General features: G+C 48.5%; 2 protein-coding genes across 2 annotated transcripts; one reads left to right on the plus strand and one right to left on the minus strand.

The window, feature by feature from the left end:
* Nucleotides 1-21030: 21030 nt before the first annotated feature.
* On the minus strand, nucleotides 21031-22123 carry LOC108151869 (rab-like protein 3). Its single transcript, XM_017280764.2, has 2 exons — nucleotides 21771-22123; nucleotides 21031-21707 (listed from the first exon to the last, which is right to left on the minus strand). Exons 1-2 carry the CDS (start codon nucleotides 21865-21867, stop codon nucleotides 21100-21102), a joined length of 705 nt encoding a protein of 234 aa, XP_017136253.1. The 5' UTR covers nucleotides 21868-22123; the 3' UTR covers nucleotides 21031-21099.
* Nucleotides 22124-22948: 825 nt separating this feature from the next.
* Nucleotides 22949-27273, plus strand: LOC108156628 (chromatin assembly factor 1 subunit A-B). The gene is made up of 3 exons (XM_017288195.2): nucleotides 22949-25466; nucleotides 25534-25706; nucleotides 25774-27273. Exons 1-3 carry the CDS (start codon nucleotides 23078-23080, stop codon nucleotides 26908-26910), a joined length of 3699 nt encoding a protein of 1232 aa, XP_017143684.1. The 5' UTR covers nucleotides 22949-23077; the 3' UTR covers nucleotides 26911-27273.
* The last annotated feature ends 162 nt before the right edge of the window (nucleotides 27274-27435 follow it).

Below are 27435 nucleotides of genomic sequence, written 5' to 3' on the forward strand. Positions count from 1 at the left end.
GGAAGTATTCGAATGAATGTATCTACAGGAAGATAAGGAACAAAAAAGATACCATTGAAGGAGTCCAAGCTCAAATTTCGTTGGCCAGTCAGTCCTTCCTTTATCAATAGATTCGCTACGGGAAACAGTGAATTTTTTGCTTGAAAAAGACAGGGAAATCCTTGGAGAAGCTGCTTGTTGTAGTTAGGGTATTGAAAATTCGTTTTACATACACTCAAAAGCCATATTCCCATCGAAGAGCCAGAGGCTGGCTGGCTGGCTGGCTGGCTGGCTGGTGATGTTGTTGCTCGGCGGTTGGCTGGCGTTCGTCGATTTGACTGGCGGCACGTGACCTGCTCCTGCTCCTGGTCCTGCTCCTGGTTTTGGTGCTGCGATGCCAATCATCATTCGATGATGTGGTCCGTCCTGCTACTTGACAATGTTTTCATCTTTCACGCTGAGCGGCTGCCTTTTTGGCATTTTATTTATCAACTTAATTTCTGGAATGGAACACGAACACCCCTTCAAGGGCCTTATAGAGCCACCCCTTCGTTCCGGGGGCAGTGGCGGTGACGGTGGCGGGTAGCGGGTGGCGGGTGGCTCCGCTCCTGCACTTTGCCGATAATGTGCGGCGTGTGTGTTTATTGTGATTTGTGGCACGCACTGCCCGCGGGATACCATACCCCATACTCCACCATCCTGTGGTACCCCCCACCCTTCGAGCAGGTTGAATGCCTCTGGAATGGTATTTAAAGTGATCCGTTCGCTGAGAGAAAAGAACTTATGCTAAATAGGCAAAAGTAAAGTTGCTGGGGAAATCTATGGGCAACAAATTCGTTGATTAATTCAGGGGGGGTGAGAGTGTGGCACGTGGAAAACTCTTGCCAAAAACCGCGAGAAGAGAAAAGCTCTTAATTAATGGGCGCCGGCCCCTCATTGTCCGGCGATCATGCTAATTTCTGCTGTTAACGGATCGTATCTTGGGTCTCCAATCGCATCCGAAGCCTGACAAATTGCTCAGTGCCAGCGCCAGGCGGCGAAGATTCTGCGGTGATGATCAATCAAAGAGTACGGAAAGTTTGCTGAAAAGATCAAAAAGGCAGAGAGATTGAGCGAGCTTAATGAGTGATCTGATCCATGCCCAAAGCTTTTGCCTTCGAACCAAACAAATGAGAAAAAGCGCCCAAAGCTCATACACAACAAACTCCCAACACACACACACACACAGCCCACATACACGTATGCAGACGTACGCCTGCTGCAGTTCGATTGCATTGGGAGTCGAGAGGGAGAGAGGGAGAGAGGGAGTGTGGTTTGCTTGCACAGGTGAGCGCCTTATCTGTTCTGCTCTGCCCTGCTCTGCTCTGCTCTGCTCTGCTCTGCTCTGCCCTTCTCTGCTCTGTCTGTCTGTCGACGGGTGTGTTACTTCTACTAATTTGCTTTACAGTTCCAGCAATTTGCGCCATATCAAGGAATTACACTGAAAACAAAAGCGAAATGAGGGGCCTCGGAGGGGGGAGATGGATCAGATACTTATGCCTTATATTAGAATGCCTATGGACTATAGGACTATATTCCATCTTTAACTCCATCCTTCGTTCACCTAATGCCCAAACAAAGGCATTGGTTCGTTGCGGTTCGAACCAATTACAGATCGCTCCTTCCCACACCGTCGAATCACATTGCTCACCTTCTCCCCATACCCCCCTGGAGACCATCCAACCCATCTTCAGCAACCTCTCGGGGAGATTGAAGATGGTAGATGGGAAGACGGGACAACGGGAAGACGGGAGATGCAAGACGAGACTAACAAAAGGTTAAGCTTAATTTGATTAATTAGTATAAAAAATGTTTTCAAAAAATTCCCCATTAAAGCCCAGAGCGAGAGCCCAGCACAAAAAAATATGTATAAGATTCCAAAAAAAATTTGTATACGAGCATACGTATCTTTTTGCCTTTGTTTTGCTGCGGAATGTGCTACTTGTATTGAAAAATGGTCCCCCAACAAAAGATGAGACTCGAAAATCGACAAAATATTATACGGATGGGTATTTACGATAATAATACTCATATACGTATGTACATATATGGATGGACAGTGGACAGTGGACAGTGGATGGGTATGGTATGGTATGGTATGGATATACGCATTGATTTAGCATATATAAAGCGTGTGATTCAAGTTGAATTATTTATGCGGTTTTCTGCTATTTTTACAGCGACGCAACGCATTGATTATTGCTTTTTAAACACAATATTTAAATGAATGGCGATAAATAATGCAGTTTGTGTCGCTCTGCCGTGCTCTGTTGTGTTTCTCTGCCTCTTTTGTCAGAGCTGACGATCTGATCCGACATTGTCATTGCATAAATTTCGGCTTTTTACAGCCCAAAACCAAAAGCAACAAAGCATTCGTTAAGGGAAGTCCAAATAAATAAATACTCATACCCATACCCGTACCCCTACCGTCACCCGTAAACAATGCGATGTTTTTTTTTTCAAAGGTCCAACAGCCGTTTGCCCCAGGTTCCCTACCGCAGTCGAGGGATGGAAACTGAAGGAGACCCCACCTAACTTCTGGTATATCATACTGGAACCAACCCCAACGATCGTACCCCATCGTAAAATCATCAAAGTTAACACATTTCGAGGCTTATCAATAATAACTCCATTTGAAGCCATTTCCTACATCTTTCCAATTTCCATTTTCTGTGTGTGTGCTGCCATTACAATTATCCCGAAATGTTTACTTATCTAATCAATCCTTTCGATTAATCCCTTAATCCCAGAGAGCATGTTCTCACCGATAGAGATATACTTTACCAAATTTAAGGCATACCAACGGCATGATGTCTCAGGATGTAACTTGTTTAATATCATTTTAATAGTATCGAATCAATCAAAAGAGAAAATACCATAATAATAAAATATACATACATATATTTCGCTGTTTTCCCTGGAAAACAATGTCGGTCTTTAGGCTTTTCCAAAGTGTTCTCGAACTGTTCCCCGAAGTGTTCCCATTTATTGCTGACCAAATGGCTTCCACATGCCCTCCACATGGATTCCAAGTGCGGCCTGTGTATTGCCATCTCGTTTTGCGGAGGGGGCGTCAACCAAGGGCTCTGCCGACGTCGCTCTGCCGCCGCGCTCTGGAATTGTCGCCATTGCAGTTTTGGTGTGCGAGTGAGACGAGCATATGGCTACCACATAGGCTCTCTATGTGTTGTGTGCGTGTGCTCGTGTTCTCGTGAGTGATTGTGTGTGTGTGTGTGTGTGCATTTGTTTGCGTTTTGCCGTTGCTTACATTAATGTTTCGCTCTCCTGCGCTCGCTCTCTCCTGCTCGCTCTTCGGCAGGAACCGAAAAGCCACCATCCAAAGCAACGCAACATTTTTCGCCTCTCTCACTACAAAGTCACAATTCTCTTTGCTGATATGCCGTTATGTGGGGCTCGAGGATGGGATTTTGGGGTTGGAGCTCATTCTTTCCTCTTTTTTTTTATTTCTCACAATTTTTTTCCCTCCTTTCGCTTATTTCCAAGTATTTTTCTTTCGGTTTCGTTTATTTTGTTGTTTCTTTCTTCATTTTCGGGGCGAACGAATTTTTTCCTTTCCATTTCCCCACCCCCCACCTAAACCAAAAATAAAAAAACTGGCAACGCCAATCAACCCCCCTCCGCCAAACCCCTTATATGGTTGATATATAAGCTCCCCACCACACAACCTCTGTATACTGGCGCTCTTCTGGTGGCCCAAGATATTGTACTTTATGTACAGCCACCAGAACCAGCACCAGCAGGAGCAGGAGCAGCGGCAGCAGCACAAGAGGGTGGTTCTGTAGGGGTGGAGCAGGCCAAAAAGAGATAACGAACTAACTAACTAACTAACGGTGAAATCAAAATCAAGCAGGCAAAAACGCTGCCACCGATTAGGGGCGCAAGGGGGGGGTTGTTTATGCCAAAGCGAAAGAGGGTTCGGTGAGAAATTCACAAAAAGAGTAGGGAAAGAAGGGGAATAGGCATCCCAAGAGAGTGAGCGAGAGAGAGAGAGAGAGAAAGGGGGTGTGGGATTGGGAAGCTCACTTCCCTTGCAAAAAGTAAAGAAAGACGGGTGTACAGGATCCATCCACAGATTCTCATCCAGAACACAGTTTTCGTGCTCTCTGAACTCTCACTAGTGGCCCTCTAGGGGAACCAACCCCCTCCTCTTCTAAGGATGATTCCATTTGGCAACAAATTTCTCCATTTTCCAATGGGGTCTCAAACATTTTCCTTGTCCTGGATTTCCCTTTGTTTCGGATTAATCGAGAGACTATGGCAATTAGAGCAAAATTTGATTGGGGAGGGGGCCGCTGGGGGCCGCTTCCTTCTGCACATTTTCCCTAATGGAAAGTTTTGAGGAGTAAAAATTCTTCAATGCTTCTGTGGATTAAAGTGCTGCTGCAATAAAGTGCTTTAATGGGCTGAACATATCCGTAAGTGGGGAATTCCTATTCCCCTCAAAACTATAGAAAACATTTCGCATTCTTTGGCACCTTTTAGGCCCCAATAATAACTTGAAAACAGAAGACAGCTTTTTGTCCGAAATTAACAAAGATTCCGCGAAATTCAAGCAAAAACAAAAAGACAAAAAACAAACCTTAAACAAACAAAAACAAGAGATATATAAAAACAAATCAAATGAAAAATGAGCAGATTTTCTTTATTATTGCTATTATTATTATTTGGTATTATTCTTATGCTTACAGTCTGCTGTTTATTGTTTTAATTTGTGTTGTGTTGTGTGTGTGTGTGTTTTCTGCTGGCTTTTTGGGTAATTTGTTGATTAAAACAACAGCAAAAATTCAGGGTAAGGTCTCACCTGTCCTCCGTCTCCGTCCTCCGTCTCCGTCCGGTCCGTCTGTCCGTCTGTGTTTTTGCCTCTGCTTTGTATTTGTTGCTGCTGCTGTTGCTGCCGTTTCAGGCATTAAGCATTTTGAGTTTTCAATTCATTTGACTTTTCATTGCAAATGCCAGGGTATTATCCACACGCTTTTAAATTAATTAAATGCAGGCAACAGCAGAGAGAGAGAGCCAACAGCAAAGGCAAAGGCAGCGCAGAGGCCAGTGGCAGTGGCAGAGGCAGAGGCAGAGGCAGAGGCAGTGGCAAGCGGCAGCTTAAAGGCAAATGAGGTAGAAAGGGAGGTGGATGGTTGGTTGGTTGGTTGGTTGGTTGGTTGGTTGGTAGGGATGTAGGCAGCGCTACTTAGAGGCACAGAGCTACAGGGGTGAGGGAGGCATCATCAGCAGCAGCAAGAGGCAAGGCCGAAGCCTGCGATACCCTCACAGATACGCATATCATAGATCCATTTACTTATAGATACTTATGGAAACGATCTGGCAGAGAGGAGCTCTCAATTCCCAGCCGAATCCTCAATAATCATATGAGTTCCCTGTGTCACATTCAATAAATTGGAACTTCTATAGTTCCGAAACCAAACTAGAAGTGAAATCGTGAGATTAAGTCCGAAAACGGAGTCTCTGGGGCCGTGGGCAGTGGGCAGAGGGTTGCTTAAAAATCGAACCCCTATACCGCTTTGGCAAAGAACAATGGCACTACCCCTACCCCTACCCCTACTGCTTGCCACTGCTACTGACACTGCCCCGTGGATAAGTGATATGCTAATTGGCATATGCCCAATTAAACGCTGTGGCAACACCATAGCAACCATGCAACCAGCGAAATGCAGAAACCAAAACAATCAGCAGGAGCTGCAGCGACAGGACAGGATGCTTTAATTTCCCATGATACGCGTACATGCAGTTCCAACTTAAAGTACGATCAGAGTGCCAATCGGAAGACGTGCAGGCACACCCACACGAGTATCCTTGAAGACCTTTGCCTCCTGGACGCACACCTTTGATAGGATTCAGTAATTACAGCAGCTGTTGCAACTGGAGAAACACAATCTGCAGTAAGTACATATAGGACAGCAGCATTAGGATGACAAAGTCGCAAGAACAATGGGGGAAATGGGGGTGGCAAACGCAACCGCAGGGGAAGCTTCTTACAGATGGATCCATAACGACAGCATCAATACACAAGAAGGTACCTTGCTGCTTTGAAGGCAGGGAACAATCCCTACTCTTCAAGGAGCAATCAGGAGGAGCTTTCAGAAGAATGAAAGGAAAAAACTCACAGCTGAAGCAGCAGCTCCATTAGTTACATTACACGGCAACAAAGAAGGATAAGGCAGCAACAACAGCCGCACGGGACTGAATAAAGATGCAACAACAGGAGCAAGACCCCCCACGAGAACAACAGGAGCCTACAGGAGAGAGGGCGTCTGCTATAGTTTGTATACCAGCTGCACTTCCGACCAACATATGAGCCCATATTAGCCACAAATAGAAGAAGCCATAGCAGTACGCAACAGAAACTGAGGTGCCTCTGCCGCTGTTAAGAGCTGCAGAATTAATTGCGGCAATACCAAGAGATAGGGGATATACTTTGGAAAGACCTACAGCTCTTGTTTAGGTTTTTTGGCAACACCAAGACCTGTCAAGAGGCTACAAAAAATAACATTTCCAAGCCCCAAGCAACAACTTGAACATGTTGCAACACCAGCAGCCACAGCTGCCACCATCAGGTACAAAGAAAATAAAACTCAAATCAGAAACAATTACCGTAGCAGGGCTTGGCAGGGGGAACTTACCCACTGATTAGATCGGGGTAACTAATTTGGGAGGAAGTGCTCTTCTCGATTCTCCATTTGATACGCAACATTTGCTGGCGGCGGTGTATCGTTGTGGCAGCGGGCGGATGGGAGGATGGGAGGATGGGATGATGTCATGGGTTAAGGCATGCTGCAGGATGCCGCGTTGCTAGGTGTTGGCATTAACATTAACCCAGGAGCAGCAGGAGCGGCAGGAGCAGCATCAGCCCATCATTTAGCCATAATCAAAGCAATCACCCGCAACAGATGGACGGGGGGAGTGGATGGGCTGCGGGCTAACGGTCGAGTGCTGAGGGGGAGGCATGTGGCATGGGCTGGTTGGCATGGGCTGTGGCCTGGGTGGGTGGGGGGCAGGGCAGGGCAGAGTTAAGTCAAAATGTTAATGTTCCTGTTTCATGATTCAAGTTAAATGCATATGTCAACATTTTGTGGCATTTTCTCGGATTTTACATCTTGCGATAGCAGAGGGCGGGGATGGATGAGCCACAGGGCTGCCCCTGTGAGGGGGAGATAGATGGATAGATTATGCCTCAGGGCAGTGATTGAGGAGGAGTGAGGAGAGCAGATTTAATTAATGTAATTTTTCATCATGTTACGAATTAATAGGCAATGAAGAGACTTTACCGATCATTTATCGATAAAATACGGCCATCGATAAACCGATTTTAAATCGATTTCAAAATAAATACTAACTGATTATCCATTTCCCCAGTTTATAATGGTTAATGAAGCCTCCTTCTTTGGGGTTTCTAATGATCAACCGAATGATTCACGATCATCAGCCGCCATTTTGTGATGCTTCGAAGGACAGGCAGTCGGGCAGTCAGGCTGCGGACTATATTGAATTACCAGATATTGCCTAATTGAAATGTTTGCTCTATTTTGGCCTCAAATAGTTTTTGACACTCTGTCGGCTTCCATTTCCATTTCCATTGGCATTGCCATTCCAATCCATTCCCGTAGATTGCTTATCGCGCCTAAGTGAGAAATGTCAATGCAAGGATTGTACCCGTGTACCCAGACAATAGCATCCGAGGAGCAGACCGATCATTATTAAATATACATATACATATACGAGGGTTCATTTGTGTTTTTGCCCAACAATGGGACCAAAAATGATCCCAATATCGATCGTGTCGCCATCGGCAGCACACAAAATATCAACACAAAGCCGAAGGAGAAGGAGGAGGAGGAGGATCAGGGGCCAGTCGGCAGTCAGAGACAGAGGCAATGGCGAAAGGCAGGCCAGGCAGATGAGTAGATGGGTTCTGAGTGCATTTCTACGTGTGTGTGTGTGTGTTGTTTGAAAGCCGATCGCTTGATTGACAGTACCTCTCCGCTTCGCTTCGCTCCGCTCTAGACTGCGACTGAGCAGCAGGGCAATCAGGGAATCAGGCGGATCAGAAATTGGAACTATCGACTATCATCGACAGCCACAGCCCTCCAGACAAAAGGAGAAACTCTTGCCACGGGTGTTGATTGGCTTCGATAACGCACAGGCAGGAGGGGAGCCACCGAGAGAGTGAGAGGCGGTGAGGCGAGGGGCAATCTGTCATACGATCCTTGAACTGGAACCGGACCATAGGACGAGTGCTAATGCCTTGCTAATGATCGAACACATAAGCGTCTTTGAATCAAATCCAAAATGGAACAGTACACAAATAAACTGCAGATATCTGGATTCATTATTCACATATGTAGTTTTTCCAATGATTGCCCAAGGGAAAGGTGTTCTCCCAACACTCAGAGAGTGTTCGGCTATTAAATTCAAGCTTCTTTTATAAGAAATATATTTATTTTAACTAGGAAATATATTTATATTTTTTATAATTTCCACTATCAATGCAGATCTATTAATCGATTCGCAGGGCTCTTTTCTCGGTCAAATCTTCAAAAAAATTCTTTGCAAGAACTTTTAGTTTTTCATACTTTTACCCTTACTATAAATATACATATATATGTTTTTTTTGATAACGATTATCTCTATATTGCAACAAATTTCAAAAATAATCTATAAACAAGATTCTACAATTTTCCCAACGTTTAAGTAAAAAATTGGAAAAATTCTCTTTAGAACTGGGTGTTATTCTCTCCTGAAATGGGAAATTTTGATACAATTTTGTTCTTGCTACCGGAGCGTACTTGTGGCTCTCTCTCTCTCCTCTAAGTATGTCTCCAATTAGCGGGTACCCCCCAGGTGCGGAACCTACTACCCACCTCGAGAGGGGCGGCGGCGAAGAAGCACTTGCTTTTGGGGCTTTAACACTTGGCATCTGGCCAAGAGCCTGGGCTGGGGCCTGGGCCTGGGCCTGGGCCTGGGCTTGGGCCACGGGTATCTGGTGACAACAGCAGCAGCGGCCAATGGTCCAATGGTCTCTCTGGGACGAAGATGGCCAACAACAAAGGGGTGGACAGGTGGACAGCGAGTGCGGAGAGTGTGGTGTGTGGTGGGGGTCGGGCGTCGGGGGTTACCGCGGGGAGGGATGTTATAATGTTGCTGTAACTATGGATGTGAGGCGTGGGTAGGCGGGAGGAGGGAGGAGGGTTGGAAACGTCAACATAAGCAGGCAAGGTATTATTTTTAAGCTCTTCCTTCATTGTCTGCCCGCCCAGACAACGACAACGACAACGAAGACCAAGATAAAGACAAGAGAGTAAGAGACGAACGAGGGGGCAAGAGAAGGGGACGCTTGGCCAAGACGGAGCAGGGGGAAAACAAGAAGAAAGGGAAGGGGATGAAGATGGAGGTGGGGTGGGGGATGGGGAAGAAGATGTTAACGTTGACGTTTGGATCGAACTAAATAAATGTATTTACTTGTATTTTGTGGCCCTATGGGCAGGGACCAGAACAGAGAGGGATGAGGAGGGCTTCAAGAGAGCGAGAGAGAGAGAGTGAGAGAGGGGATGGAGAGTGGGTGAGAGAGAGGGGTTGTGGGTGAAAGAGTCCCAACTGTAATTTAAAACCCTCCTCGCGGACCCCCCAACAGCCAACAGTGGAAGTTGAATTAAAAAACACACAAATGCCACAAAAGACAAAAGACGGAGACAGATAGAGATGGAGATAGAGATAGAGATATAGGAGCCCACACTAAAAAAGAGATGGTTATATTTGTAGATATGACAGATACAAAGATAAAGAGAGAGCGAGAGAGCACAGATAGAGATAGGGAGAAAAGAAGAACAAACGAAATGCCAAGAAATATGTCAATGAATTCCAAATGCCCTGACAACCGAAAGGGGCTACCACCGCGGACAAGGGGGGGAGGGGGGCGGCAATGGGGAGCAAAAGAGAGGTGGCCATAGAGGACTTAGTGCGGTCCAAGTCCAGGCCAATGGAATGAACCTCTGGCCACAGGGAACGAACGCGAGCGCTGAGCGTTCGGCGGAACGTGGGACGCCGTCACATTGATGGACAGCGAGCCCGGCCGGACATAGAGAGCGGAGGAGAGCCGGAGGAGGGACGGCGCAAGCCGGGAGTCGGGAGTTGGAGACGACGACGGCGACGACGACGACGGCGACGGAGGGCAGCAGCTTAAGCTGGACCTGGGTCCGAGCTCTGATTCCAATGATGACGCTGACGCTGTGGCCCCCGTTCGAGGGATACCCTAACTCGAAGTCCACACGGCCTACTGACTCCTCCAGATGCCTAGCAGAATATTCCGATTAAATTATAGATTTCAGAGAATATAAGACAAGGATTCAGCAGGGATTTGTTGGGACTAAAGACTTAAAGAACCATTCATCGATCTGACTGGAGTGGAGTTTATTTGACCCCGATTTCAACGGGGTGCTTATAGGGTGGTGGATTCCATAGGTAATTTGAATTCTAGAGGTACTCGAACCTCTTCCGGTTCTCATCTTTCCATAACCCTTTCAGAGCTAACGCCGGACGGACAATCTGAAAGGGAACGTATTCCTAAGTGGTGGCCGTAGGGCAACCAGAGTGCGGCTTGGGGCCTCCGGTAAGAATTCTTTCTTGTTGCCTTACCCGAGTTTTGATGAGGAAAAATGTGTGCTCTAATTGACAGTTTTTAGATTTTAATCTTTGGCCCACAGCAGCAACAGCAGCAACAGCAGCAACAGCAACGGAATGAAGAGAGAGAATTTGACTCCTCGCTAATGCATTTTCAGCGTTTTTGGACGCCCATGCGATGGCGATGGCGATGGCGATGGGAGCAGCTTATGGCCACCAACAATGACATGTGTGCTGCTGGGCCGCGCTTAGCGGTGTGGGATGGATGGGGATGGGGATGGGGATGGGCGCATACGAGTCTGACTGGGAGTCTGTCTCTGTCTCTGAGCGTATTCATATATTCATTCATGCATCGCATATGCTCTTTGTCAATTAAGCAATCAGCAGGAAGTTTGCTGCGCACTTTGCCTTATCATCTCTCCCTGCCTCTCTCTCTTTCTGCAACCTCTGGCTTCATCGGGAAAGAATCGAATCTTTTGGTACCCTTGAAAATCCAGGCAGAGGAGCGCTGCTGTATTAACTTTGAATAAGCATATACTGGTACAGTAAATCTACGAAAATATAAGACAAATTGCATCCAAAAGCCCCCACAATCGATCTCACAAAAGAACACCCATATCAAGCTATCAATAATTGCGGTAGATCTGGTTTTTGTTTAAGGGAAAGTGTACCTTACCTTAGTACCTAATGAGCTTCCTTCAAGGCGATGCAATGGCAAACATCCGCTGAAGCTCATAATACCCACACGGTCATCGAAGGGTATGAAAATCACATCATCAAAAGCCTTCGAAGTCCACCGCCTTTGCCTCTGCCTCCCGCCTCCCGCCTCCTGCTTCCTGCCCCCCTGCCTCATTCAATGCCTTTGACACTTGACGTTTGTCGTTTGTCGGCGGGCGATTTTCATTTTCGCAGCACTGGGCAGAATGGGGAGCGAAATGAAAAGAATGTTGAGCCGCATATTAAATACCACCGCCTGAGCTCAAGTGTCAACAGAGCGGTACGACTCCGACTCCGTCTCCCAATTCCGACGACTCTGGGACTCCGTCATCGCCTCACCTCGCCTCACCTCACCCCGTACCCTCACCCTTTGCCGTACCCTTTACCGTTCTGGTCTGGTTCCCTGATCAGGCAATAAACGGATAGGGCGGGCAATGGGTAAACCGTAAACCGGTGACCGGGGACTCGGACCGCCCGCAGCGTAATTGAATATTTGGAGTGTAAAAACCGCACCCGGCAGGCAGGCTACGGCTATGGCTATGATGGGCTGGGCCTGAGCCATAACAGAAACTGGGAGATCGTGAAAGATACTGCTTGAAAGAGGTGTCGACCAATCTCTAGAGTTATCGAGAACATATCTAGGCGGTATATAATTGAAAGTCTATACTTTAAACTTTAAGTCCTGCTATAGATGGATCTCCAACAATAACGATTAGAATCGCTACTTCAAGCGATAGCCTGCACAATTCTATCATCTGTTATCGAAAGCTTTATCCATCTTCTTTGAGGAAAGGGTATTCATGAGAGGGGGATATGAGAATTGAGTGAATGAAATGACTTTTTGCACGCATGTGGGTGAGTGGCTCTGGCCTCTATAGTGGGGGCGGCGTTGAATGGATGGGGAGGAGTCAAGTCAGTTGATTATTAAAAAACACAAGTACAATAAAAATATAATAATAATAAGCAGCATAATGACGGGCTCAATAACCAAACGACTCGCACAAAAGGAGGCGACACAAAATCATGCAAAAAAGGGAGCAGAGTGTAAGAGTGGAAAAAAGAAAAGTTACTCCACGTTGAAGGAGCAAGAAGGAGCAGCAGCAAAAAGGATATAATGGGAAACGAGTGCAAGTGGAGAGTCAAGCAGCAGCAGCAGCCAAAGGAGAACGACAGTGGAGGGGTAGCCAGGACTCAGGCCCTGCCGTCAAGTAGGGTTGCCAACAACTCATGAATTGCTCATTTAGATTCCAGAGATGCCACTCGAACGGCCACTCGAGCAGCAAGCGACGAGCTTTGTTCGTTAGTTACGTGCCAAAGGACCGGCAAAGGAACGATCTGGCGGGTATGTACGGACCCGCTGTCTACCCTTTAGGTACTATGTAAATCCCAGGCAGAAACCATACCATAAGATAAAGATGAAGAGTTAAAGAAATGGAACATCAATTATCTCACCAAAACCTATCAATATGCCATAAATCAAGCAACAATTTCTCATCTAATGGCTGGCTGCAGATCTACATATATACCCAAAAGTCTGCTCCCTTCAAAGGGTATCGGAAACAAGGACAATTGTACACCATGTCGAGTGGTCGCCGAGTCGCCCGCGTTGGAAAACAATGCCAAACAATTGACAAAGACCATACACAGATATAATATACACTTATATATATATATATATTCTTTATATGTGAATAAGATATACGACACAAGTGGGCGTGGCAGCGTGGCAGCGCGGCAGCGAATGGGAGCAAGTGGCACCTGTGTGTTCTCCTCCAGCTTCCTTCACAGAGTGATACTCGTATTTACCTTTGGCATTTGGCAGCGACTTTCTTCTTCCCTCTGTTCTTTTTCCCGTTTTTCGGGTTTTGGGTTGCAGTTTGCCCAAGAGCTTAAGGCCCTCTCCACAGAATTACAGTACGAGGCCTGGCATTTGCCGCATTTATCAGAGAGATAGCGCTCACATCACGAATCACGACCAGACATGCCCAGCAGATCAATGGCGGACGAGCGGATGGGTGGATGGGTGGATGGGCGGAGGATTAGGCCAGACGCTGCCTTAATGCGATAAGCGATTAAGCCACCGATCATCGCCGCGAGGCTGAGGATGAGCAAAGGATTAGGCGGAAGTCCTGGCGGATCTACTACGATCGTTGCGGGAACACAAAACCCTCGAATCTCGCAGGTGGCTCAATGCCTGGATTATGATTAATAGGTAGCCCATTTGGGCTTTATTAAAGGTTCTCTAAGCCAAGATCCAGCCTTGAGCTGAGGGCTGACTGATCCTCAAACAGATCTTCAGATTTTCAGTGCCATCATAGGTGTCTTGAAGCCAAACCCATGCTTCCAACTTTCGAAGGGAAGCTTCCAGTTCCCAGCTACCAGCTCCCAGCTCCCACATTTTCCATTAGCAGATCGATTGATGGGGACGGAACAGTGCATTGGCCCCCGGCGGCTAATTGCTCAGCCATTGTCCAAACAATGACGCAGTCGAAAAAAGGAAAACCCGCTGAGCACTCGATTTAATTAGCGCACTAATGACCGCAGATCGATCGCAGGCCACAAAAAATTTGATCGGTGATCGAGAGCCGCTAATTTGATGGGCAGCCAGAGGAGGAGGCATGAAAAGCAAGCAAGTCATGGCATTAATTGCGTAGAAGAGAACCCAAAAGAGAAGCTAAAATATGGCTATCATCATACTATTGGCTAATCGAGAATAATTGCCTGATGATGCTTGTCACTGCCGCCGCGGAGACGCGACTATTCCGTATGTCAAAGGGATGACAGCGTCAGCGGAAATACCAGAAATTTGTCAAAGGTATTAAATTAAAAAGGTATAAATTTGGTATTTGGTATAGATTCGGGGTGTGGAGGTGTTTGATACCCTGGCAGATGGACCCCGATTGGCAGATCGAACGCAGAGCTCCCGGCGGAGGTGCACTGCCGCATGACGCGTGGTATGGTACGCAGAAGGTGTTTAAGGGAGCACCCGATTGGAGAGTCGTAACGATTGATACCCTAGCAGATCGAACGCAGAGCTCCCAGCGGAGGTGCACTGCCGCATGACGCGTGGCATGGTACGCAGATGGTGATTAAGGGAGCACCCGATTGGAGAGTCGTAACGATTGATACCCTAGCAGATCGAACGCAGAGCTCCCGGCGGAGGTGCACTGCCGCATGACGCGTGGTATGGTACGCAGAAGGTGTTTAAGGGAGCACCCGATTGGAGAGTCGTAACGATTGATACCCTAGCAGATCGAACGCAGAGCTCCCGGCGGAGGTGCACTGCCGCATGACGCGTGGTACGATCGACTGATGCATATTTTGGATATATTTCTCTGTAAATCACTCTTTGCGTTACAAACATCTGGTTAAAAACATAATTCTCTCTACAAGACTACAAAAAAAGAGAAATAAATCCCTATCTCTCTCTCTCTCTCACTCTCTTGCTCTTTCTCTGTGCTTCTGTGTGCCGTCTCTCTTTTGTGTGGATGTAAACACGGGGCTGGCGGAACAATAACTGTTGACAGCTCGTAAATTAATAATTTTGCACAGGAGCACAGCTAACTAGAGAGAGACAGAGAGAGGAGAAAGAGAGAAATGAGCAACAACAAGCTGGGTCAGGGGCAGGGGCAGGGGCAGGGGCAGGGGCAGGGGCAGGGGTGCAAATTAGCCGCGTTTCCGCCTCGATCTATCGATCCTGCCAAACAAATAGGAAAAACTCTGACGAGGGCGTCCCTCTGACACTTTGACTTCCTGTGGCCTTTTTTCCCATCCCCCCGCCCTCTTCCCCGCTGCCCTGGTGCTCCTGGCACGCCTTTGTGCTCGGCATTCTTCTGTCTCGCTTTTGTATATTAATTGCACTGCCCCCCCGCCTCCTGCCCGCTGCCTCCTCGACGATGTTTGGGTCCAAACAAATTCAAATAGAAATCAAAACAAGATTTCGATATGCCCGTCACTGTCTGGCCGCTGGATGCCCTTCCTTCTTCCTTCTTCCTTAGATATATATATGGATCAAGGAGTTCTGTTTTGAAAGGTGCCGCCGACAAAGGCAGCAAAAAGGGAATCGGAATCGGAACTCTGGTATTCCTCAATTGTTCCATTCTATCCACTGCCGAATTGTGCAAATTGTTTCACTCTTCCAATTGATCTATAATGAAGTAGCTGCTCGGCTATTACCCGTAATGGGGCATGCAAATTGCCGGAACATCCGCTGTTGATCCTTGGGATGGGACCGGGAAATCGGTTTGAACTTTGCACCGAGGCAATTATGGCTGGAGCTGTTCCCAGACAGGCACTTCTTCAAAGGATCTTACGATCTATGTACAAGGACTGCCCTTTGAGACCGTATCCTTGGCTATTTTTGGGATCTTTGGGCATTGAAGGGACCAAGAAACATGACCAGTTGGCCTTCAAGAAGACACAGCATAGCATTTGACATTTGAGCCCAAAAACAATCGTTTCGCAAGAGTGGAAAAAGGGCTTTCCCTGGAGTTCAAAAGTGTTGGGTCAACATTAGGCTACGGACTTAAAAGGTAATCTACGGTCAAGGATTCGGTAGACGATCAAAATTGAGCTTCTAAAACTAAAATTTCTTCAAAGGAAATTTCACAATTCATGTTTGAACGAATGAAAGAGTAAAGAAATTTGAATGGCATTCGAATGGCAGGTCCATCATTCGGTGACAAAAACCCCACAAAGAGGGCCAGATGGCAGGATGTTACTGGTGGGGTCTTAACCGATTTCAAAGCACTTCCTTGCTATAAAAGACATACAGTTGATTGTTAAGGCAGTTTGGAAGAGTTTCCTATATTTAATGGCTCGAGGTGTTCCTTAATGTGCAAGTGGATGGCTGGCGTCTTGTGTTGAAGCCTGTTTTACTGGTTCTTTGGCTTTGTGTCTTTTGTCATCTTCTGGCTGCAGAGGTATGACATATGAACGTGTCGTTTTCCCTGTACATCATTTAAGACCTGCAATTTACGAATGTTGTATACCACTGGTGCTATTCTGTGCCGAAGGGGTATTACCTTAAGTTTGTCGGATTTCTTCTAGTAGTTCATTTGCCTATGCTGGTACAGGTCCTGGATATAACGGATGAACTCCAATGAGGCATTAATGCAGCTGACTACACACTTAATTTCCTTGCTCTGCCCCTCAGGTTCCATCAGCGCCAAGCAGCGTTCTTCCTGCTCCTTAAATATATCTCGAGCTCTCTTCATTCGGACCATGGTCTTGCAAAGGGCGTGCGGGCTGTCCTTGTACTCGCAAAACGATTCGGCCAAATTTTGAATAGACCCGTCCATTTTCCTATGTTCCTTTAGAATCTCGAGGGCTGCCGGTGATAAAGTCTGCTCCCCCTCTAGCTTGGCTAAGTCCCGACTGATATCTGCATTTGCGTTCATTTTTTCACAAAAATCATCCAAAAATTGTAGCTCTATTTAGACTTTTACTCGAATGACTCGGACTTTTCACAAAGACTTTTCTAGAACAAATTTATCGTTAGGGTTGCTAGGTTTTTTATTTTTTTTTTTTAAGTACAGGGTTACAACTATCGTTAGGGTTGGGGCGTGTTCTTTATTGAACATAGTTCTTATGAGTCGGGGGGCAATGCTCCATTCCGTATGATGCATCTATGCATCTATGTATTATTCGGATTCCATAGGTTCCATTGATCTGCTCCCGAAACTGTGCTACAAAAATGAGAGGCTGCTAGAGAGCTCGGGGCATGGGGCATGCGGCTCTCGAATCGCAGAGATGAGATCCCAGGGCATGACCGGCAACTTTCCTCAATTTGTGTGAATGACTTGTGGAAGCGAATGGCATGGTAGAGGGGGGGGGCGGGCGAGTGGGAGTGGAGAGGACGGGAGTGCCAATGGCAATCAAAACAGAAAAACAGATCGGAAGCCAGAGAAACGACGACAATCAATGTGCCGGATCATGGTGGAAATGTCAGGGGCTGGAATGAAGCTAATTTGTTGAATTTTTGTTGCAATGAAGCTTACAAAAAAAAAATTGAAATAGATGGGGGGGGGGAGGAGGAGGAGGAGGGTTGGGGTACAAAGAGAAACCTACGGCCAAAGAACGGTCAGAACGAAGCGAAGAAGCGAAGGGGGGAAAAACGGAATTGAATTTGACAGCTATTTATGGTCGGGGGTCGGGGGTCGTGGGTCGGTGGTCGGGGGCGATCGACAGGTTCGAAATATGACAAAGAAACGGAATGGAATGGTATCAAAAGAAGCAATATCAAAATCTGTTGCAGCGTGGGTCGAGAGAGTGGTGGAGACGGGGAACGAGGAACGGGGAAGGGGAAGCTAGGGAAAAGTGTGGGAAATGCATTCTCAAAGTCCGGAAAAGACACCGGCAACAGAGCGGCAGAGCGGCTGGGCGGCTGATCGGCAGACAAAAGTGCCATTGTAACCGAAGGACGTTCGTTGCCCAAGGCAAGTGTGTGTCAACCCCGAAAAGATCTCCTCTGCTCTGGGTTCCCTACCAACTACCTGTCATTCCACCGTCCTCCGTCCCACGTCCGACGTTCCCTTTCCTGTCTGTCTTTCACTTTGTGGACTGTTACAATTTTAATGCGTGTCCGTTGCCGTTGCCGATGCCGATGCCTCCGTCAAACGGCATAATAAATGCATGCATGCGTGCGTCTTTTATCAATGAAAGAAAATAGCATAAAAATGGGCAACTAATGAATTTTCACCAAGCGCGATTCCTGCGGGAATCCCCCCAACCCCCAGCCCCACTTCACTTCTGTTCCACTCAGATATCTGTCCATGTTCCAGACAGACACACAGAGACGCACAGACAGACTCCCATGGAAGCCACAAATATACTACGCACCACACCACACAACGACACGGCGAGCGGAAGGCACGTTAATCGCCAAAGCCTCAGCGAACCATCCACCCACCCAACCACCCAACCACCCACCCACCTAGCCATCCGGCACTCAACAAAAGGAAACTCAAACCGCAACACTCGACCAGCCCCCCCCCCAGCCATCAGCCATCCCATGCCATGCCACCCGAAAAGCTATTCAACCAAATGTTGTATAAATGTAATTCAATACTTTTTTCAATCTTGTTTCTCCTCTCCTCTCCACTTCTCTCCACCCACTCCCTCGTTCTTAAAGCGAAAGAAGAAAAGCGAAATGAAATGAAACAAAAGGGAATGAGAATGTTGCTAGAATTGGTACGGCCCGAGTAGTACAACAAATTGGAAACACATTTTACCCTCCAATTACTTAAATACAATACACACTGCGATTGCTTTGGCCCCTGGACACTGGGACCAGGGGCTGTAGAACATGTCCTGAAATCAAGGGAAGGCAACTTTTAAATGAATATACCATTAGGAATTGATCTATGGGTGGGTATTCTTTGGGTTTTGAATGGTTAGAGAGCCTTTAGCGGAAAGACTTGTATTTGTATATTTAAGGATTCTTTGGTTTGATTTGACTTACTTTTGGAAGTATTCAAATCTATTTGTTCTCTCTTTCTCTCTTTCTCTCTGTCTCTGTCTAGTGGTTATTCCAGGGAGGAGAGGTCTCACAATTATTGAATCAGTTTCGGATTTGATGGTCCTTAGACCACTGTGCAAATGTACTACAACCTTACATGGTTCTTAGTATGTAAAAAGTTAAGAGAAATATCAGCATACGAGCCGAGCCTCCGGACTGGCTGTCAGTCGTCTGTCCTTCCGTCTGACAGTCCTGTCATGCACGCTTCACGCCAACAGGTCTCTAATTTCAGGTTCGCTGTCTGCGCCTCCTCCGGACCCGCCCCCCGGTTGTGTGTGTTTGTGTGTGCCCCGTGCATTGCCCCCTGTGTTGCCAATTTTTTGTGTCTATTGCCTTTTGCGTGTCATCAAAAAGGATGTGCCGTGCCCTCCATCCCCAGGCCAAACCCTGAATGGGTATGGAGGGGGTTCTGTGTACGCTAATAGATTTTCTATTACCCACAGCTTCCAGTTGTATTCCTCCTCCTTCCGTTCATATGCATGACCGAATTTCCATTTTACGCCCCGTTTTGTACGAGACTCGTCGCCGCATCGAACTTTTCCAACAACTCCCAGCGGAATCAATGCAAAATTATTATTATCATTATTAAAGGAGTCGATGTCGGACAACCCCGCGCGTGTGGCAAATCCCGGTCGGGCCTAAATGCGTGTAATATGGCACATGTCCGACCCACTTCATTCATGCCAGCCCGCCCCCCCGTCATCATCAAACAAAAGCCGCAAGCGGCGACCGCAGCAGGAGCTGGCCTGGCCTCCTTCCTCCTCTGCGGCTTGTGGCTGGTCGCTGGTGGCTGTTGGCTGCCACACATGTCAATATTGGATTCAAAGATTTGCAGGGAAACTTAAATGGGTTACAGTGTGCCGTGCCACAGACTAGAAGGAATACCATGGTGGAGAGAAGACCGATCAAGTCGGTGCAGTGGTCGCTCAGAGAAGAGCGAACCATGAGGTTCCATCGGTTGTGCACACTGAGGAAAATGCCCTGAGTATCGAATAGTTACGCTCAGATATACAAATTCAGTACCGAGAGTGGAAATTCGAATAAGAAAATGTTTGCCTTATGGGAAAAGCATGCAAAAAGAGCGAGAGATACATATTTATGCCGTAGAACGTATGCGAACGAAACTGGCCGATATTAATCCGCACTGCTCGCATTCCGTTCGGGGTGATTCGAATCCGACTGAAGGCTCTAGTATGGGAAGACATGACTGGAGAGGTGTACCATCTCATGCTATCTGTCTCTCCTCGCAGCAAAGTTGTCCCAAAGTCTAATATCATAACACCTTAAACGAAATACCTGCAACCCTGCACTAAAATGCGCTCTGTGGGAAACCCCAAAAAAGGTCTGGCCAAACATTATGATAGACGATACTCCCATCACTGTTATGTGCGCTAACCTGCGAATGGTCAAAGTGCGGCCAGCTGATTGATTCGCGCATTTTTGCGCATTTACATTGTGCATTAATGATTTATGAAACATACTATATTATAACAATAATAAGATTGGATCGGAACCTGTAGCTACTTTTACACTGTTGTTAGAGCCTGCAAGTGGCATGGGGCACGCTTGGTTTCTGAGTATCTTCAATTTTCATTTATGTCGCCAATTTTCCCTAACCTCCTCTTTCTTACAGGTCATTCGTCAGTCGTGTCCTCCGCCTTTCCTTTCGCTACTCGCCAGCAGCGACCAGCAACGAGTGTTGTTTCTGTCCGTAGGCTCTTCTGAGAGGAGAGCGGGAGTTTCTCTGGTTAGACACTGCCTGTTTGCCCATGTCTCGCATCAATGGGAAATGCAACGAATTGGACACTGGACAATCCATGCAACTGCCATACACAGGCCACACAGAAGAATCCCACTCATTTTGTGGTGATTCCAAGAAAGCCAATCGATCAGCTCTGCCTGGCAGAAGATGGAGGAGCTGGGCCTGAAGAAGGGCTATCGCGTGGTCGTCAACAATGGACAGCATGGAGCTCAGTCGGTGTACTAATTGCTCTTGCATTTCCTTGGCGGTCGTCAAATGAAGTGACCGCCTGGCTAAGAGCCAGATCCTGCCCCCCGTAGGCGGTAGAATCTCCGTCAGACATGTCAATAAATATAAATATAAATATAAAATATACTTAACACATATATTAAGATAATATGGCACATGTATCATGTGTGTACATATGTATATGAGGTTAATTAGAGTATTCAGTTCATTTCCCAAAGTCGACGGCTCTGTTCAAGAAATTGCGCAATTTTCCGTAATTTCGGCCCATTTCAGACATTGCGTTTTGATCGCAGCAATTGATGAATATCTCCTCTGATCCCAATTGATAAGCAATGTTCCCAGAGCGACGCAGTCTGCGCTTGCGCAGCTTATCCAACATGGTGCCGACGACTAGGATAGGCACATTGAGACGGTTGCACATACGTTTCTGGCGGCTTTCGGTTATCTCGCGCAGTGGCCCGTAGATCCAGTCATGCAAGTGGTCATGGGTCTCCATGTCTTGCATATTATACACCAAAATGATTCCGTCCATGTTCTTGTACAAGGGATTCCTGTCCACTCGATCATATGTCACTGAGTCGTTCTTATCGTAGAACTCAACGAAATATAGCTCTTCGGGAGTGAGTGGCGATTGGGCTGAGCGGTCCGATGATGAGGTCGACGTCCACTCGGGTGTGAGTGGGAGGTGCGCCCTGGGGTACTCGTGCAGACGCGCTTGGACGGTCCACTCGCTGTCGGCAACGGTTCTAGAGGAACGTGTTGGCGTGATCGGGCTGCTAGCCAACAAGTTAGTCAAAGATGACTTTCCCACACCTAAAAATGTTTTCAAGTTTTAAGCTTCTGTCGACTGTAATCTATACGTGCGTATATCCTCACCTGGATCGCCCAATATCAGAATGCGAACCGTGCGCACATCCTCCACAATCTGCTGCAATTCCTGCTTTCGACGCTGCTTATTTGCCATTTTAGTCATTTTTTTAGTTTTGTTTCAGAACGGAAAGTAATTCGCAAGCTGTAGTTGTGTCGTGAATATTCATATATGGATATGTAGTGACAATCTGGCCGCCTCAATTAAGCAGTGACCTGCTTCGATTACAATTATTCCCGCTTAGCCAATGCACTTTTCGAATTAAAAACTTCACTGAATACAGAATACTGAATTTCAGCTCTAGTCTAGTGTTCAGTATCAATTGTTAACAAATTAGAAATTAAACTTAGTTTTATATTCATCCAAGCTTCGGTTTTAAATTTGGTTGGAGTAAAATTCAGATTAAAACTCGCATGGCTACGGTTTTTGCAACTTTTTTCTATCGATAGTGTTTCATTTTGAAATTGCTCAGCGATATTTCACTGGAAAACAAAAGCTGTTTTTTTTTTAAATATAATTTGCATTTGGAAATGGAAGTATTCCCGTCCATTCTGACTTCTGGGAGAGCAGTGCAGCACTTGCAATTCCGGACCATTCTTTCGAGACGTGGGTGTCTGCGTGTTACATCCCACGAAAGCCCCAACCCCAACCCCAAACCCCAACCGCAACCGCCTCGCATCCAACACCCACCGCTTATACCATTGGATAGTGCGGTGCGTGTTGGGTGCTTTTGAAATAAATTGTAATTCAATGGAATGTAATTCGCAGTCAGGCAGAAGTCGGGGAGCAGGCGGGTCTCTCGGATCAGGTCACCATGTCAACGAGCCAAAGCCAAAAGGGGTTTCAGGCACAGAGACCGACAGGAGGGATGAGTAAAGAGAGTGGGAGTGGGGGTAGGGGTGTGCATGGTGGTTGTGCCCGCTGGCGTCTCGTCGTCTCCCTTCACCACTTATCTGGGATTAGTAAAAACGCCACATTAAACTAAGTAAACAAATATTTGGCAGCTGGCTCAAAAAGGTACAAATAGTAATTACTAAAGTGTGTCGCCTGCAAGCAATCAAATTGATGCACTTATTTTTTTTTTACATTTGAATTCTAACGATCACTTCAAATAATTGATCGCTAGCCAACACTGATCACCATTCGGACCATGCCTATCGATTCATCGATCGTGCTCACGCAACAATTGGCGGCATTCCATGAGCGCAACTGCCATCACTTGTATATTTTCCGCGTTTTCCCAGCAACTACACACAAATAAACTGAGGAAAAGCGGCCAAATTACACAGGAAAAAGCATTAATAAACGCTTGAATATGCCCGCCGGCACTCTCCAGACACCAAGCAGTAAACCTATTACCAAAGATGCGATTCAGAAGTCAGGGGAGCGCACTTGCACCACTGGCAGCAGTGGCAAGAAGCTGGTCCAGACACGTCTACCCTTCAAGCTGATCACCCCGGTGGCATCAACAGCCACTGGTGGCACATTAGCAGGATCAGGGGCAGGAGGAGCCCCCACCTCTGCTACGTCTTCCGGTACTTCGGCCCTGCCCGATGGAGATGCCCTGGCATCGGAAGAGTCGCCGCTGCCGAAGGAGCCGCGCAAGCGAAGACTCTCGTACAGCGAGGAAAAGAGCAGCAATGATGACACCTCGGAGCTCGAACAGCAGCGGCGCTCCAACAGCAAAGAGAACCTGGCCGTGGGCGTGGCTGGGGCTGCGGCTGTGGGAGCTGCTAAGAAGTCGAAGATCTTGGAAGTGCTGGACATGGCCGAGGAAATTATTGAACTGGACGACGATGACGACGCAGACGAAGACATTGATGAGAAGGAGAAGCCCGAGGAGAAGAAATCCTCAGCTCCAGCTCTGGCTGGTGCCAAAGCGAAGATTCAGATCAAGCCGAAGGCGAAGCCCAAGCCCAAGCCCAAGACCAAGCCCGGAAAGAAGGCCCCTTCATCGCCCATACAAATCAAGCTGCCGCTGCTGAGCAAACGCGGCTCCAAGCGCCGAAAATCTGTTAAGGAATCGGAGGCAGCAACCCCCAAAGAGACTGCCCCCTCGACAGCGACAGCGGTGCCAGTCGATTGCGACTCGACTGATGACGATGATGATGCTAAAGTCATTGCCGAGAAGCGGATGAAAGTGCGGCTGCCCAAAGGCAAGAAGGATCCAGAAGCAGCAGCAGAAAAGAGACAGAAAGATGGGAAAAAGCCAGAAGCAGAGGAGAGCAAGGAGGAGGAGACAAAGACAAAGGTAAACGGAAACAAAAACGACCAGGAGGAGGTGCTTAACGCGGTGGAGAAGATCACGGCGGAGGTGCTACAAACTGTGGAAGAGATTACGGAGGAGAAGAATATCAAGGAGCAGAAGAACAGAGGACAGAAAACAGAACCGAAGACCAAGGATGCCCAAACATTAACAAGCAGCAAGCAGGAGGATCAGCAAAAGGCTGAAAAGAAAAAGACACCGAATGCCAAGAAGCACGACTCCAAATCGTTGGAAAAAAGTACAAAAGAAGAAACCGAGCTGAGCACAGAGCGGGCCACAAAGGAGGATTCCTCCCTGAAGGAGAATGTGAGCAAAGCGGATCTGGAGGTGACGGAGAAGAGCAGCAAGGAGCAAGACCAGCAATCGGGAGTGCAGCAGAACAGCCACAAAGAGGAGAAGCAAACGACAGATGAGAAAAGAGAGGATGAGACAGAAAACAAGGACGATTCCCCCGACGATGATGAGGTTACGATCCTCTCTAGCAGCGACAGCGACCGCGAGAAGTCCGATCAGTCCAGCACCGACCATGAGATGGAGATGGACACCGACACACCCGACAGGAGGGCGAACGGAGGCAAGGGGAAGGCTTCCAGAAGAAAGAGCGTCCATGACATGGACGGTGTCGACGGTGGCGGAGACCTGAAGGGCCAGGCGCTGACGCCCAAGCAGCAGCGACTGTTTGAGCAGCGGCGCAAGGCGCGCGAGGAGAAGGAGCACAAGCTGCAGGAGGAGCGCCGCCTCAAGCAGCAGGAGAAGGAGCAGCGCGAGCAGCAGCGCAAATTGGAGCGTGACCAGAAGGAGGAACAGCGACGCAAGGAACGCGACGAGAAGGAGGAGCAGCGGCGCAAGGAGCGCGAAGAAAAGGAGCGCAAGCGCCAGGCCGAGGTGGACTCGAAGAACGAGGAGAAGCGCAAGCGCAACGAGGCCAAGGAGGAGGTGCAGCGCAAGCGGGACGAGGAGAAGCGCCGCAAGGAGCACGAGAAGGAGGAGGCCGAGCAGAAGAAGAAGCGCGCCGCCGAATCCTTCACCAAGTTCTTTGTCCAGAAGCAGCCCAAGGGCCCAGGCACAGGCGACGCCTCCGCCGCCACGCTGGAGCAGGAGCACACCAGCTGCGAAAGCACCAAAATGAGCTGCCAGTCGCTGGCCTTCCGTCCCTTTCAGGTCAAGGACGACATGTTGCTGGCCCCCGTCGTGAGGGCCTCCCTTGGCGGCCAGCAGCGCTCCCAGCTGGATGGCCTTTTCCGCGAGCGCAATGAGGATGCATCGTCGGAGGAGGAGGAGCCCGAGGACATAGGCCGCCGCAAGCGCCCCAACCGCGTCCAGCTGTACCTCGCGGAACTGGCAAAAGGGACACGCCAGCCGCTCAAGATGCAGCGCGACATTCGGCTGCAGCGGCGCACCAAAGAGGAGGAGAGCGAGGAGGAGGTCCAGGTGATAGGTAGGCGCATAATCAGTCCATCTCCAGCCATCGTTGTAATCTCACACCCACTGCCCACTCCTTTCAGATGATCTGACCAATGCCGGAACGCCAATTGTGCAGGAGGAGCAGGCCAAGCAGATGCCCAGGATGCGGGCCAAGTATCTGATGTTTGCCGACAATCGTCGGCCTCCCTACTACGGCACCTGGCGCAAGAAGAGCCAGTCCATCTGCGCCCGTCGCCCCCTGGCCCAGGACAAGGTAAGTCCACCCCAATCCAGTCCAATCGATCCTTCTGAAGCAGAATAAACGTTCCTCCCGGATATAGGTGCACTTTGACTACGAAGTTGACTCGGACTGCGAGTGGGAGGAGGAGGAGCCGGGCGAATCGCTGAGCGCCAGCGAGGACGAGAAGGAGCGCGAGTCCGAGGAGGAGTCCGAAGAGGAGTACAACGAGTGGTATGTCCCCCATGGCCATCTCAGCGACGAGGAGCTGCAGAACGATGGCGAAATGGATGACGGGCATACGCGCGAGGCCCAGAAGGCCAAGCTCCAGGTCCTGCAGCAGGAGTTCGCCCAGGAAATGAAGAAACAGACCAGGAAGATCAAGCCACGGCTCCTCGGCCCCGTCTGGCTGGACGAGAACGGCAACAAGTCGCAGCTGTGTCCGCCCGTCTTCATTCAGACCATCGACATGTACGGCAGCTGGCAACTGGAGCCGATTAGCCTGGAGCCGCCGCCGGAGGCGGTGCGGGAGGAGGCGACTAGCACCGCCCCTCCCAGCCCCCTGCAGCTGGACGAGCGGCTGCTGCAACAGCTGGTGCGGCTCACGCATGGAAATCGCAACGCCAAGGCCTTCCTGATCTCTGAATACCTGGAGTACCTGAAGACGCAGACCAGCCAGGAGGCGCAGCTGCTGCCGTCGAAGGCCCTGATCCGCGAGAAGTTCGATGAGCTGGCCACCTGGTCGACAATGGAGCTATCCACCCCAGACGCCGCAGCGGGCAGCAGTGCCAAGAAATCGAAGAAGCCCAAAAAGCGCCTCTGCTGGATGGTCGGCCCCGAGATGCTCGAGAAGTTCCAGCTGGCCGAGCTCTCGGTGCAGAACCAATGGGAGTACACGCTCACCCCCAAGATCACCGAATCGGAGACTCCACCACAGCACGAGCTCAGTCCCCCCGCCGAGCCCGAGGTACCGGCCAAGCAGGACAAGGAATCGCCGGTGGCCCCCGTGGACGCTTCGAGCACGCCCAGCACTCCGACGCAGGTAGCCCCTAAGAAGCGGGTCGCCCTGATATCCGGGCCCCGGGAACTGCCCAGCCCCGCCGCCTCGAAGAACGGCCTCATCAGTCAGTTCCTGCGCCGCCAGAGCGATGCGAGCCCCAGCACCAAAGCGAGTCCGAAGAGGCCCACAGCCAAGGCCAGTGCGGCGGAGTCGGAGGTGGTGCTGCTGCTCTCCGACTAGTAATCCTCTACCTTAAGTAATCCTCTCACTCGACAACTGCCTTATGAAATGGCCAATGGGACACATCGCCTGTTTTTAGTTTTACTTTGTCTCTTTCGTAGCATTATTAATTTTTGTTTGCTCATAAGTTACCATATAATCGTTTAAAAGCCCCGATGTACGTTTTACTTGTATATCCCCACTCGCAGTACTCTATATCCTAGCGCATCTGTAGATCTGTTCTGCGGAATGGTTGGTCGAAACGTATGTATTCCCGATCTGTAATTATTCCCCTACGAAGTAGATCAATTGAAATGATCCTGTCGAATCATAAATGCAGCATACACATATGCGTAATTATATTTTTTAGCATTAAGACAAATACGAACTGGCTTTTACTGTCAATCCTTGGGGGTGACATGTATTTTCATGTTCGGTCGATGGCCAATAGGTTCCTTGAGTCTCGACTCGGTTGCATAGCTTCAGCCGCCAGCCTTCGCTTGTGCGTGTCGAGCATTCATGTGGGAGCGAAGGACTTGGTGCAAA

This window comes from Drosophila miranda, chromosome XL (genome assembly GCF_003369915.1).
Source record: "Drosophila miranda strain MSH22 chromosome XL, D.miranda_PacBio2.1, whole genome shotgun sequence".
Classification (NCBI taxonomy): Eukaryota; Metazoa; Arthropoda; class Insecta; order Diptera; family Drosophilidae; genus Drosophila; species Drosophila miranda.

Coding starts and splice junctions, on each gene's coding strand:
- LOC108151869 (XM_017280764.2), bottom strand. CDS start 21,867: ATGACTAAAATGGCAAATAAGCAGCGTCGAAAGCAGGAATTGCAGCAG. Junction 21,708..21,770: donor TCTGATATTGGGCGATCCAG/GTGAGGATATAC, acceptor AAACATTTTTAG/GTGTGGGAAAGTCATCTTTG.
- LOC108156628 (XM_017288195.2), top strand. CDS start 23,078: ATGCCCGCCGGCACTCTCCAGACACCAAGCAGTAAACCTATTACCAAA. Junction 25,467..25,533: donor GGAGGAGGTCCAGGTGATAG/GTAGGCGCATAA, acceptor CACTCCTTTCAG/ATGATCTGACCAATGCCGGA. Junction 25,707..25,773: donor GCCCCCTGGCCCAGGACAAG/GTAAGTCCACCC, acceptor TCCCGGATATAG/GTGCACTTTGACTACGAAGT.